Source organism: Myxocyprinus asiaticus, chromosome 16, assembly GCF_019703515.2.
Source record: "Myxocyprinus asiaticus isolate MX2 ecotype Aquarium Trade chromosome 16, UBuf_Myxa_2, whole genome shotgun sequence".
NCBI classification, from domain to species: domain Eukaryota; kingdom Metazoa; phylum Chordata; class Actinopteri; order Cypriniformes; family Catostomidae; genus Myxocyprinus; species Myxocyprinus asiaticus.
The window spans coordinates 520,001-534,493 of NC_059359.1; the positions used below are offsets into that span (position 1 = coordinate 520,001).

The window sequence follows — 14,493 nt, forward strand, 5'->3', positions numbered from 1 at the left end:
CCATGCACAACTCACCACGTGCCCCACTGAGAGCGAGAACCACATTATAGTGACCACGAGGAGGTTACCCCATGTGACTCTACCCTCCCTAGCAACAGGGACAATTTGGTTGCTTAGGAGACCTGACTGGAGTCACTCAGCACGCTCCTGGATTCAAACTAGCGACTCCAGGTGTGATAGTCAGCGTCAATACTCGCTGAGATACCCAGACCCCCATTTTAAACCGATTATTGACCAACACAAACGATTCTCAATTCAAAAATCATATTTCTAGATCAATGCATATGAATCGGCAGGATTAGTAATCGATGCATCGAGAAAATGAGTAAATCGTTACACCCCTAATAATCATGTAAGGGATAATGTACAGTCAGCCGGTCATTATCTCAAAATAAACCCAACAGGGTGATCAGGACGCTGATACGACTGAAGGGTTTGCTCTAACAACCGGCTGACTTCACATTATCCTGCTTATTACACAGCTACTAACCAAATAAATAAATAAATGCACATGAAATATTTATTTAAGTTGAAATTATCTTATTAGCTCACTTGTAAAGTGATACGAAATGTAGGAAAGAGGAAGATAAAATTCTGATGTGCCTAACAAACGTGACCGCGGCAGTGACAATATTCTGAATAATTTTATGATCATGTGGTAATATTACAGGTCTTTCTTTGTCATTTCTCTTCAAAATTCTTCAGAATGCCAAGGACACGGAGCAGCTGCGAGCAGTGAGGGGGAAAGTGTCTCTCCCTCGTGAACTGGCTCAGATGGTTCGTCCCGAATCCCCAGCTAAAGACGACAGCTTCAGTCTGCTCGGCGCGTTCCAAAGACTCCGTTTCAGCGGGGGGGTGTTCACTGGCACCAAACGGACCGAAACGCCCACAGCCGCCAACATGGAGCCCTGCAAGGTCATGTGACCTCTCCAATTCCTCAACTTCACACAGTCATGACATATGCATGAGCGTTTGTGTCTGGAGGGGACATTTTGCACACTTACATTACGATGCAGTAGATTTAGAAGTTTCACATATTACACTTTGTTGTTGTTTTGATGTATAAGTGCACAAATGTTTCAAAGTCACACAAAGACGCTTGAATATTTTTATATTGTATAGCTCATGCTGTAATTGACATCAGGAAGCTCGTATTACACTCATGCATTATTTGTTCTCCATGTTTTCCTCGTTTATCAGTGTGTTTTTATGACTTTTGATTGTAATGTTATTTCTGATGTGAGGATTTGAAGTACATTTCAACTGAGCTATGTAAATGTGCACACATCATTGATCTTATATGATAATAATGATAATGACTTTAGACAAACCCCTGAAAGAAAATAAACGAAACGAAATGTACTATTTTTTTCCTTTATGGAGGTACACTTGACTAACTTCCCAACAGTTTATCTCTGTAAAGCCGCACACACTCGCCGGTAATGTAAAGTGTGTTGTTTAAGCTGATAAATGTGACATCTCATGTTCTTGGTGCAGGATGTTTAGATGTAACTTTTGTAACCTCAGAAATGTTTATTTATACTGAAGAACTCTCTCTGTCTCTTTGAAAGCATCTTTTTAATTTCTCCTGTTGTGATGAATTTGACTCTCATAGTGATTTTGCAAATGTGGTATTAAAATGATCAAATTATATGTTTGCGTGTCTTTGTGCATTGGTGTGTATGAGTGTGTGTGTGAGTGTGTCTGTCTGTGTGTGTGTGTGTGTGTGTGTGTGTGTATGAGTGTGTGTTCACGTGTGTGTGCATGTATGTGAGTGTGTGTGTGTGTGAGTGTGTGTGTGTATGTGTGTGTGTGTGTATGAGTGTGTGTGTGTGAGTGTGTGTGTGTGTGTGTGAGTGTGTGTGTGTATGTGTGTGTGTGTGTATGAGTGTGTGTGTGCGTGTGTGTGCATGTATGTGAGTGTGTGTGTGTGTGTGTGTGTGTTTGTGTGTGTGTATGAGTGTGTGTGTCTGTTTGTGTCTGTGTGTGTGTGTATGAGTGTGTGTGTCTGTCTGTGTGTGTATGTGTGTGCGTGTGCATGTATGTGAGTGTGTGTGTATGTGTGTCTTTTTGTGTCTGTGTGTGTGTGTATATGTGTCTGTGTGTGTGTGAGTGTGTGCGTGTGTGTTTGTGTCTGTCTGTGTGTGTGTATGTGTGTGTGTGTGTGTGTGTGAGAGAGTGTGTGTCTGTCTGTGTGTGTGCGTGCGCGCGTGCATGTATATGTGTGTATGTGTGTGTGTCTGTGTGTGTGTATGAGTGTGTGTGTGTGTGTGTGTGTGTGTGTGTGTGTGTGTGCGCGTGCGCGCGTGCATGTATATGTATGTATGTGTGTGTGTCTGTGTGTGTGTATGAGTGTGTGTCTGTGTGTGTGTATGAGTGTGTGTGTCTGTCTCTGTGTGTGTGTGTGTGTGTGTGTGAGTCTGTCATGTCTGTCAATCTCTGTCTCTCCTCCCACCTGTGTGTCGTCATGGTGACGCGCGCTCATACCTGAGCCGCCGGAGTGTGAGTGCACGCGGGTGAGAGGGATGCTGCTGCTGCCATGGCAACAGACCTTCATGCGCTCACAGATTGATTTCATATTTATTTAATATCGCGTGCGTCCCTTACCGTCACGAAGATCCGGATCTAATAAACTGTGACTCTGTGAGCTCAACAAAGTTCACACTGACCGTTCTGAAGGACTCTTCTGACATGTACTCCTCCTTAAATACGGGATAAAACGCGCATGATGTGTTGGATTTTTGGCGGTTTGAAGACTAACGCGCTTTCAGACGCGCTCCGGTTCATTTCTCCGGTAATTCTCGGTTTGTTTCTCCTGTTGCGCATCTGAATGTGTCATGATGATGATGATGATGATGATGATGATTAAGCGCCTGATCCGCGTGTGTATGTGTGAGTGTGTGTCCTTGTCATTGATAGATTAATCTCCTGTAACTGTCGCTTCTTCAAATTAATTCTTATATAACCGCATATGTTGAGCGGAGAGCGCGAGACATCACCGTGAAAACCAGAGGCGGGGGTCACCGAATCAGTTCGGTCCGGAGATGGGTTCGGCCGGTGTCGGAGAGGTTCGGGCCTCAAGGACACGCGCGAGGAGAAATGATGAAGAATGATGGACGGCGCGTGAATTGGGGCGCGTCAAGGGCGAACGGAGCGTCACGGACGCGCGTTTATTCGGCGGCTCAAGGGCGTTTGAACATGATGAGGTCGCGTCGGAGGACAGCAGGGCGGCGGGGTGACGCGTCCTCTGGAGGAAACGTGAAGGAAAATCCATCTTTTTACCGGCAGTGAGGTCACTTTTCACGTGAGCCCGTTTTTACCGTTCTTCAATAAAAACGATAATGAAAAATCACAAAGCAGAACAGACCTGTGTTTATCTGACACGAGAGTAACAGGTCAGTCTAGTGTGTGTGTGTGTGAGTGTGTGTGTGTGTGTGTGTGTGACTCGTGCCTGGCATTGGCATGGATGGGGCAGGGGGCGGTACAGCGGGCACGGGGGGTTCTGCTGGCACAGACTCTCGACCCACCCGTAACGGCGACCCTAAGCGGCGGAGTAAGAGCAGCCTGCCGTCTCCCGGTTACCGCCTATCCCAGGCATCTCTGGAGGGCGATCGGGGCGAGTCACTGCCCGGGCGACGCCGTCTGTCCGTCCTGAGCTCCACGCGAGACGGTGGCCCATTCCGACCGGCCACGGTGGCGGGAACGCCCACCACCCCTCTGCCCCTGCCGCTCCCCCCGGCGGGCTCGGCCCCGCCCACCGTGCAGCGTTCCGTGGGGTTTGTCGCGTCCCGCGCCGCTCTGGCATCCACCTCCTCTTCCACGGGCACTGGGATGGTCGTGGTGGCCGCCGGACCCGAGACCACCACCACTACGGCGGCCGGGACTCCTGAAGCCGGACCGGGTCTGGACGGTGAGGACTACAGCTACTCGAACCAGTCCACCTTCATCCAGAGGCAGTTCGGGGCGATGCTGCAGCCCGGTGTCAACAAGTTCTCCCTCCGCATGTTCGGCAGCCACAAAGCCGTGGCACTGGAGCAGGAGCGGCTGAAATCGGCCGGAACTTGGATCATCCACCCCTACAGTGACTTCAGGTACTGTCTTAACTTTTGACAGACATATGCGTTTTAAATGTTTAGTCTTTCTGTTTCAGGAAAACGGACGAAAATATTGATGACTCATCTTGCACTCATAGGTGTATGCAAACTTTTGTCCAATCAAATGCTCTCTGTAATGTGAATGTCCCTCCCCCTAATAAAGTGCAACAGTGCCCGCTCACTTATTCAGCCATCCAAGGATTTTTCACAGAATCCTTCATAAAAGAGTTGTAAGTCATGAACCAAACCAACCAGCTACAAGGTGAATCACAACATCACAAACTTTGATTTGAGGCAAAAAAAACTATTTGAAAATCAGATAAATAGACAAAGATATAGACTGTGTAACATCTTGAATGAGACTGTAGAGACATTAAAGGAATATTCCGGGTTCAATACAAGTTCAGCTCATTCGACAGGATTTCTGGCATAATGTTGATTACCACAAAAATAAATTTATTTTACTTTAAATAAAGCAACAATTAGGCTTAGTCAATGGGGTCAATCTGTATAGACACAAGACATAAACAATATGTGTGTTAACGTGATTTTACCCGCATCTAACCGCATCTGTGGAAAGTTATAGACAATTTGAAACTTTGTTGCCATGACGATGCAACGCTGTAATCCCTTAAACAACAGTAAAAACGCTACGGCTCAAATAATACACAAGTTTTATCTGAAGAATTAATGTAAGTGCTTTTATAAAATTATAAGCGTCACATTTCTGCCTTTAAACCTCCAAAAATTGACCCCATTGACTTCCATTGTAAGTGTCTCACTGGAACACACATTTAAAGAAAAGGAGGGACTGTGGTAATCAACATTATGCCACAAATGCTGTCGATTGAGCTGAACTTGTATTGAACACAGAATATTCTGGAGTGGTGGAGGTGTAGTGGACTAAAGCACATGAACTGGTAATCAGGTGGTAAATAATGCTGGTTCAATCCCCACAGCCACCACCATTGTGTCCTTGAGCAAGGCACTTAACTCCAGATTGCTCCAGGGGGATTGTCCCTGTAATAAGTGCACTGTAAGTCGCTTTGGATAAAAGCATCTGCCAAATGCATGAATGTAAATATTCCTTTAATGGCTATAGAGTGCAACAGTCTAGTTCCGGAAGTAAATATCCCATTCATTTTTCCCATAGACGGGTTTATCAACGATAACTTATAAACCTTTAAAGACAGACCTACCGTGAGCTACGAGGTTGTTCATCGATAGTTTATACTTCCGTTGAAGCCATCTGTCTCTGTTGTTTCAACATCTTTGTTTAAAAATCATGTTTGATAGCAGAATTCATGGTAAACAACTATATTACCCATGGTACAACAGAGACAAATCCACTAATCAGAGAACCGCGGCCAACTAAACCCACGAAACGGAATCAGAGTGAACGCCCACTCCCATGATGCACTGTGAATGATGTAATCGAGTCGGTCTCCCTTCACTCTTAAACTACTTATATATTTGTACATATCTGAATATTTGGCAATAAACGTCAATTGTTTCTATTCTTATAATCAACAAACTCAAATCAATAGTTTTACATATTCCCATCGTTTTTTATTCAATGACATCATTGGCAATGCATCATGGGATTGTAGTTCATCCCCTCATGAAAGACGGATGAATCTTGAAGTCTGAATCTTTGTCTTTATGTCCGATTTTCAAATACTTTTTTCCTCAAATCAAAGTTTGTGATGTTGTGATTAGTGGTCGACCGATATGTTGTTTTTTTTTTTTTGTTAGTTTTTTGATTTTCTCCCCAATTTGGAATGCCCAATTCCCAATGCGCTCTAAGTCCTCGTGGTGGCGTAGTGACTCGCCTCAATCCGGGTGGCGGAGGACGAATCTCAGTTGCCTCCGCGTCTGAGACCGTCAATCCATGCATCTTATCACGTGACTCGTTGAGCGCGTTACCGCGGAGAATAGCATGATGCCTCCACATGTGCTTCGTGCTCAACAAGTGAGAACCACATTATAGCGACCATGAGGAGGTTACCTCATGTGACTCTACCCTCCCTAGCAACCGGACCAATTTGGTTGCTTAGGAGACCTGGCTGGAGTCACGATATGGGTGTTTTTAATGGCCGATGCTGATATCCAGAGAGCAGGGTGGTGATATATCACACAATTTAATGTAGTAAATAACATAAACATAAAACTGCTAAAAAAAATGAATAAACTCTTATTAAGCACTATATTTACTCAATTTCACACAAAACTTTAAATTTGTAAAAAAGAATAAATAAAAAAATAATATTGTATTTTAAATGGTAGATAGCAGTTTCATCTGATTTCTGTTTAGTCATTAAATTTTAGTAATTAATTTGCACATGAAGAAATTGTAAATATATTAGAAAGAAAGAAATAACAGTACACACAGTATTCCAGCAACCATGGATGACATGTGCGCATTAACAGTCGCATTTACTCAAAAAATATCGAATCAAATCAACTGTACATACAGTGATAGTGAATAAGATATATAGCACACGTGAAGCGCTTTTACTTTGAAGTTGCACTCACACGCTCGTGCGGATCCAGCGCAAGCCTCAATCTCCTGACAGTTTAAACGGCCTGGATCGCCTGCTTGGATTGTCGTGGACGGACAGTCATGATGTGTGAATCAGAGGAACTTTTGATCCTGATCCTGAAGTTTTTGATTCTGGCTGATAGAATACGCACTTCAGAGGAAGATATTAGATGAGCGCTCGACAGGAAGAAAACGCTGGATTGTCGTGAGGTTCGTGAATGACATCAGTTTAAACGAGATACCTGCATATTTGCAGTTTTATTGATATTTGCCTTTTATCATTAGAGAAGTGACAGGGAACTGTTGAGGAGAGATTGTTAGAATACATGCTTCAGAGGAAGATTTATGAGCGCTCCACAGGATGCTGGATCTGCTCAAGTTTTGTGAGGTTGGTTTATTATATCTGTTTAAATGAGATATGCGCATATTTGCAGAAGGTATATGATATTAGTTTCATTGATATTTGTCTTTTTCTCATTGGACAAGACAGTTAAAGTTACAGGGAACTGTTGAGGAGAGAGAGGGAGAATGAAACAGGTGAACACTTTAACATTGAGCTCAAACGCATCTGCCGCAGCTCTGATATGCGGACCATTTAAATGACACTGTGTTGCACACCGGTCTGTTATTGTAGTAACACGATGACATGTAACAACAAAACGAAACGTGACTGGTCATTTACATGTCTCAGTCGCTTCACATGCAAACAGGTGATTCTCAGCGCCCTCAAGAAACAAATCGGCCAAACGGGAAAATTTATCAGCCGATTTATCGGCCTCGGCGATATCGGTCAACCACTAGTAGTGATTCACCTCAGAGCTGGTTGGTTTGATTCATGGTGCACAACTCTTTTATGAAGGATTTTATAAAAAGTCAGTGGAAGAAATGAATGGGACAAATACTTCCACAACCCAGACGGCTGAAAAAGTGGGCGGGCACTGTTGCACTCTTCGGTACTTAAAACAACATGCCCCAACTTCCTGTTAATAGTATAAAAGTTTGATGGAGCCTTTAAACTTTGTGTACGTAACCACAGGTATGATAAGGACACAGAAAAGTAGGGACATTTAAAAGAGGATTTTTGAAATGAATAATTTGTATGTTGACAAACCTTTGATAAATCTACCGGCAGATGAAGGGAGCTTTAGTGCCAACACACAGAATGATCTGAATGAAAGACAGACTGAAATTATCTGAAGGGCATTTCAGGATGTTAATGTGCCGCCTCGGCCGCTCCAGTGTCATATTCATAAACACATAATCCAGATGAATGGGTAAAGTTGTATTAGAATTATATTGAATCAGTTCAGTTTACTTACAAGTTGCAGCTGTGATTGTTTTCTCTGGCTCATACCCAAACTGTTCTGCGAGGTGATTGGTGGCATATGGACCCCTGCTGCCCGCGCCCTTGTGAAATCTAATGAAAGCTGTCACACTAAATACTGTATAGCTGCAGTGTACCGCTGAAATATTCTCTCAAACACACACTTATAGAGACTCAGAGGTAAAGAAACATCACTGAAAAGTTAACATAGGCCCCTGTGATCTGGTACTGTACGGGGCACCAAGTGTAACATGACTAAATTTGTGAAGTGAATGAATTATGTCACATAAAATGAAGTACACAGCACAAATGTAAAGTTGTTCTGTGCACAACATGTTGAACCAAAACCTGATTTTGTGCACAGAATTGTTCCTTCCATTTAGTGGACATAAGGGTAAATGTACTTTTAATTATGTAGAACAGAAAACACCTTTTGTAGAGAAAATGCACCCAGCATGTCATGAAATGTGTTTTCTGATTTAGGAAATTACTCTGGTCAACAAAATGGTTTTTGTACCCTTTACCACGAAGTGCATCTTTGCTTTTCATTTATGAAATGAAAAGTGCATTCACAAAAATGTCCATGAAATGGAAATAACTTGTCAATTTCGTACATGAAATCAGGTTTTGGTTCAACATGTTCTGCACAGAACGAAGTGTTGACAACATCTGTCTTTCTATGTATTACACGCAGTAAAGTGTAACTGCATTTTGTCATGAAATATTGCATTTTGTGTCATGTAATTTCTTCAGTTCATGAAATTAGTCGTTACATATGGCTTCTTATAGTGTCTGGATGATCATGAGAACGTGACTGTCATGATCATGAAACAATTAAGGCCCCGATATACTTCCGTTCTTCGTTCAGGGGTAAGAAGAAGTTCTAAACAGTCGAGAAACGGTATACTGTTTGTGAACATTCAGACACCCGTCACACCGCTGTGGGAGGCGTTTAGAGGATCGTTTAAATATGAGGACGCTACATGTAAAATCTTAACTAATGTGACATTAAAATGTGTTATTAATGACTTTGTCTCATTCTATGAGTAGAATTCACATGAGGTCAGTAAAAGAAGCTGTTTTAACCACTCGATGATGATTTAAAGTAATATATATGCAGTAGATAATGTTTTATACGTGGCCATAATATGCGGCGATTACACTCTGTTATTGTAATTTATGATGACACTGATACTACTGCAAAGATGGGTGTATAACAGAGTAATAATGGGCAAAATACAGACAAAAGAATGATGATAAGAGAGGCGTATGTTACTTTGGCAGATGTGTGAATGGCTTTCGCTGCAGATGGCACGAGTGAATGGGCACATGAGAGTATTTGAGTAGATTTGATTCTTTTTGTTGACTAATTAAAGTAAAAAAACAATCGCATGACATGTTCTTGCACGCCAGTGTGTTCACGTTCAATACTGACTGAAAAATGTAAACAAAGTAGTAGGTGGACCTACCGATGACGTGGACCAATGATAAGAATTTTGCCTTAAAGTTTCCCCAGCAAGCTGTTCCGAACCACCGAAACGAATGCAAAAACACCTTCTTTTTGGCCAAATTTAGTTCTAAATGACATCACACCCGTTTGTTTTATAATAACAATAGTGAATTAAATTATATGTAAAATAAGGTCTGTGGATAGCATTACTTGACGATACGTGGACGTTTTCTTCTACACACTTTCATATCTCAAATGAGAATTTGAAGCCATATATGCATACTTGTTTTAAAAAAGCATGGCGGCTTCAAAATTCACATTCTGTTAGACTGTTAGAGCATGGCACTAGCAACGCCAAGGTCATGGGTTCGATTCCCAGGGAACACACAAAAAGGTAAAATGTATACCTTGAATAGGCGCAGCTCGTCTATATGGGCAAGTAGGGCAGAGCCCCATCTAAATAATTATCCACTTATTTTTAAGTCATAAAGTAGCTGAAAGCTCCGTTACACAGTGATTGATATAAATATACGAGCATGTGGTGCAGAGATTCTGCTGCCCTCCTGAACTCCACAGCGCCCCTCAGTTTATCCAGTGGAAATCTGTGGTCAGATATGGTACTGCAACGAGCCCTCATTGAGACCCATTGAAATAAATCTGCCCATAAACATAGTGCCAAACCAAAGGTAACTTTAGTATTAGTGTGTGCCAGCAGTGTGACAGATTGTGGCGAGCGCTATCGATAAACGTATGTATAACAGCGTATCGTTTCTATTGCAAATTCAAGACTAATTGACCATCAAACAACTTGGTCCTGACAAGCCAGACATAAAAAATAGTTTATCAATCGAAAGATAAGGGTAGGTGATAAGATATTGTATGTTTTGTATGATGATAAATTGTATGTCAGAAAGCCTTGGCTCTTGAAACTTTCTGTATTAAATTTCCTGTGATTTAAAACTTTATTTTCACTATAAATCATTTCGTATTTCAGTACTGTGGAAACGTGTAAATGTCATATAGATAGTTCTGTTTCTCTCCCTCTTCTCCCTGGGGTTCTTCAACAACACTTAACATTATAAAATAACATTTGATTTAGATTTGAACATTTTAAGATGAAGCGTTCTTATTTAGAATATTAGAATCAACATTATGTACTAAAAGTGCCACCTTGTGGTGGAATAGTGCAAGGACACCACGTGTGTTTGTGTTTGAATAATGAGTTGAACGAGTAGAATAATGTAATAAGAAAAAAAAAAGGTGTGTGTGTGGGGGGGGGTGATCTTCCCCATCTATATCCGTGGTGACGAGCTGCTACTGACCTTGAATTTAATAAAAACATCTGTCAAATGCATAAATGCATAAGAGTTAAATAATACCATTTACAATAATCAGAAGAAGCTCACCAGATCATTAAAAGATGAGATGAACCTCCTGTAAAAATGCTCACGCACACACACACAGCAGGTATGATTAATTTCATGTTGTACAGGAGAGAGAGGAAACAGAGGTCACACTAGATCTGAATATTCATATGAGCACAATTCATATGTCTGCTGTCACAAATGAAGATGAATCAAACATGCTGAATGTGCTGCATTATTTATTCAGTGTATGCATAATGCAGAATTCAATCAGCTAACCCTCCAATTACATTAAATGGCAACTATGAATACAGAAATGAGACAGAGACAGAGAGAGAGAGTGTGTATGTGTGTGTGTGTGTGTGTGTGTGTGTGTGTGTGTGTGTGTGTGTGTGTGTGTGTGTGTGTGTGTGTGTGTCCCAGTTTCTTCAGAAACATTGATGATGTTTGAGCTGCTAATCGTCTGACAGCAGCACTCATATTAACTCTCATATTACATGTTCAGATGCATTCACACACATTATTTCAGTCTGGTGATGTCATCATACAATACACACAAAGCACTTTAGCAGAGGACTATATAGATTGAATAGATCACAATAGATGTTTCCAAAAGTATTTATTGTGAATGAATGTTACATTTGAATGAATGAATGAATGAATGAACATTACATTTATGTAGCACTACACTCAAAGCGCTGTACACAGTGAACAGGGGACTCTCCTCAACCTCCATCAGTGTGCAGAATCCACCTGGATGATGTGACGAGAGCCATAGTGTGCCAGTACACTCACCACACACCAGTTATTGATGGAGAGGAGAGACTAGAGTTATACAGCCAATTCATGGATGGGGATTATTAGGAGGTCATGATTGATAAGGCCAATGGGGGGAAGATAGTCAGGACACCAGGTTACACCCCTACTCTTTACAAGAAGTGTCCTGAGATTTTTAATGACCACAGAGAGTCAGGACCTCAGTTTAACGTCTCATCTGAAGGACTGTACGTGTGTGTGTGTGTGTGTTGTGTAGTGTGTGTGTAGTGTGTGTAGTTTGTTGTGTGTGTGTGTTGCATGCGTGTGTGGTGTGTGGCGTATGTGTGTGTGTGTGTAGTGTGTGTGTGTGTGTTGTGTAGTGTGTGTGTGTTGCATGTGTGTGTGGTGTGTGTTGTATGTGTGTGTGTGTGTGTGTTGTATGTGTGTGGTGTTTGTTGTGTGTGTGTGTAGTTTGTTGTGTGTGTGTGTTGCATGTGTGTGTGGTGTATGTGTGTGTAGTGTGTGTGTGTGTTGTGTAGTGTGTGTGTGTTGCATGTGTGTGTGGTGTGTGTTGTATGTGTGTGTGTGTTGCATGTGTGTGTGGTGTGTGTTGTATGTGTGTGTGTGTGTGTTGTATGTGTGTGTGTGTGTGTGGGGTGTTGTATGTGTGTGTGTGTGTGTGTGTTGTGTAGTGTGTGTGTTGCATGTGTGTGTTGTGTGTGTGTGTGTGTTGCATGTGTGTGTGTGTGTGTGTTGTATGTGTGTGTGTGTGTTGTACGTGTGTGTGTGTGTGTTTGTGTGTGTGTGTGTTTTGTGTGTGTGTGTGTGTTGCATGTGTGTGTGTGTGTGTGTGTGTAGTGTATGTGTGTGTGTGTTGCGTGTGTGTGTAGTGTATGTGTGTGTGTGTTTGTGTGTGTGTGTTTTGTGTGTGTGTGTGTGTTGCATGTGTGTGTGTGTGTTGTGTGTGTGTGTGTGTGTGTGTGTGTGTGTGTGTGTGTTGCATGTGTGTGTGTGTGTTGTATGTGTGTGTGTGTGTGTAGTGTATGTGTGTGTGTGTTTGTGTGTGTGTGTTTTGCTCAGCTGGGCTGTATGATCGTTTCATTATCACTCCATGCAGCTGTAAATCTCTCATATGGAAATAATCAATGTGATTGATCATGTAACTACAGACAAGTGATAATCAGATGGACTGAGACTATGAAACTTCAGCGAGTGTCAGAAAGACAGAAAAGCAGCTGTTCTCTCAGTTTAGCATCATGTTCAGGTTTAAATGAACCTCACAGCGTCACTCGTCTGTTTTCACACTAAACCCGAGTTTAATTCTGTCGGTGTGTGTCTGCAGGTTTTATTGGGATCTCCTCATGCTGATGTTGATGGTGGGAAACCTTATCATCCTCCCGGTGGGAATCACATTCTTTAAAGATGAGAACACGCCTCCGTGGATCATTTTTAACGTGGTGTCAGACACGCTCTTCCTGGTGGATCTGGTGCTGAACTTTCGGACCGGTATCGTGAAGGAAGACAGTACAGAGATCCTGCTGGACCCCAAGGCCATCCGCGAGCGCTATCTGAAGAGCTGGTTCCTCGTGGACTTTGTGTCTTCAATCCCAGTAGATTATATCTTCCTGATGGTCGACCTTGAAGCTCGACTGGACTCGGAGGTACTCGAACACACACACACACACACACACACATGTTTTAGGCAGATGTTTTTAATATGTCAATGACATGAGGTGTCATGAAAGGCCAGTGTCCCACCAGCTGTTTTTTCTGATGATTTTCACTTGTAAGCTTAGTTTATAATGTTGTTGGAGAATCAGAAGGAATCGGTGTGCTGTGAGTGTTTTAGCAGGTGTGAGTTAACGGTCCTTGTTGAGTTAATGATTCTTGCTGACTCAAACACATCTCTCACTCACTGGGGCGGGCTCTTGTAGATAGCGACCAATGAGCTTCTTCTCACACTGAATATCTGACAAGCCGTTGTCCTGCTCCAGAGTTACCAAAATGTGGGATAGCGGTGGAAGAGTGACACCTGATCAGAGACTGTTTATTCCGAGATGGAGCACTTGTATTAAAATGAATGTGAGATATTGGAATGCACAATATGGTGGATGTAGAAAGGAAGTCCCACCTTACAAGTAAAACAGCCAATCACCTTTCAGATACAGACATCACCTGTCAGTCAACTCGAGAACATGCATGTGCATATGTTGTGTTTTTTTAGCATGATCTGCACTTTTATGCTGCTTGTTTACATAGAAAATAGCTGCCCCATTGCGTTCCAAAGATGGCGACTTTATACCTGATTGGATGTTTCAGTAATGTTCTTCAGTAAAGCACTGTTTGATTGGTAGGAGAAGCTATAACCCAACCCTAACAAAATAGGTAGAGCTTTACATGCATGTTCTTACACCGAATATGCCAACAACGTGTTGTCATGTAAACATATTAAACGGCATTCCTTTATCGGTGTAAGGTCATAAAAGGCATGAGAATAAACTGATCGACACCGGTGAATTTTTGCCCATTACCTTGATTTCGTGTTGAATGTAAACACCTTTATTGACATTCTTACCAGCTTATCCAAAGTGCACAAGTGTTGTGCGTATGCTTCTTCACAGATGATGTCAAAAGCAGAGAATAACTCTGCAATTTCAAATCACATGTAAATGCGCATTTCTTGCTTTATCTGATTTTTTAAATAAGCTGATTTGTGGGAGTTATCAGCATATTGGTGTGCATGTAAACTGGCTCAATTACTCTTCTCCCGCAAGATGCTGAGAAAAACACGGTGCAACTATCAAAGACATCCGTCTAGTGCATATTTACATAGAAAACAATAAAAAAAAGCATATACAGATGCAGAAACGAACACCTGCATCTTAGAAACATGAGGTACTTTATGTGCACATCATTGAAATATTTATTGTTAACATTGTACAAGCATTGTTTTAGCTTAATCG

General features: G+C 42.0%; 2 protein-coding genes across 2 annotated transcripts in view; both read left to right on the forward strand.

The window, feature by feature from the left end:
• The window catches only part of LOC127453681 (complexin-4-like), a 19,550-nt gene extending 17,925 nt beyond the window's left edge, over positions 1 to 1,625 (forward strand). Inside the window, exon 5 of the mRNA XM_051720248.1 lies at positions 706 to 1,625. Coding sequence (XP_051576208.1) covers positions 706 to 924 — 219 coding nt within the window. The 3' untranslated portion in view covers positions 925 to 1,625. The remainder of the gene's footprint in view (positions 1 to 705) is intronic.
• Positions 1,626 to 2,606: 981 nt separating this feature from the next.
• Positions 2,607 to 14,493, forward strand: part of LOC127453636 (potassium/sodium hyperpolarization-activated cyclic nucleotide-gated channel 2-like) — a 28,489-nt gene continuing 16,602 nt past the window's right edge. Inside the window, exons 1-2 of the mRNA XM_051720178.1 lie at positions 2,607 to 4,091; positions 12,873 to 13,191. Coding sequence (XP_051576138.1) covers positions 3,463 to 4,091; positions 12,873 to 13,191 — 948 coding nt within the window. The 5' untranslated portion in view covers positions 2,607 to 3,462. The remainder of the gene's footprint in view (positions 4,092 to 12,872; positions 13,192 to 14,493) is intronic.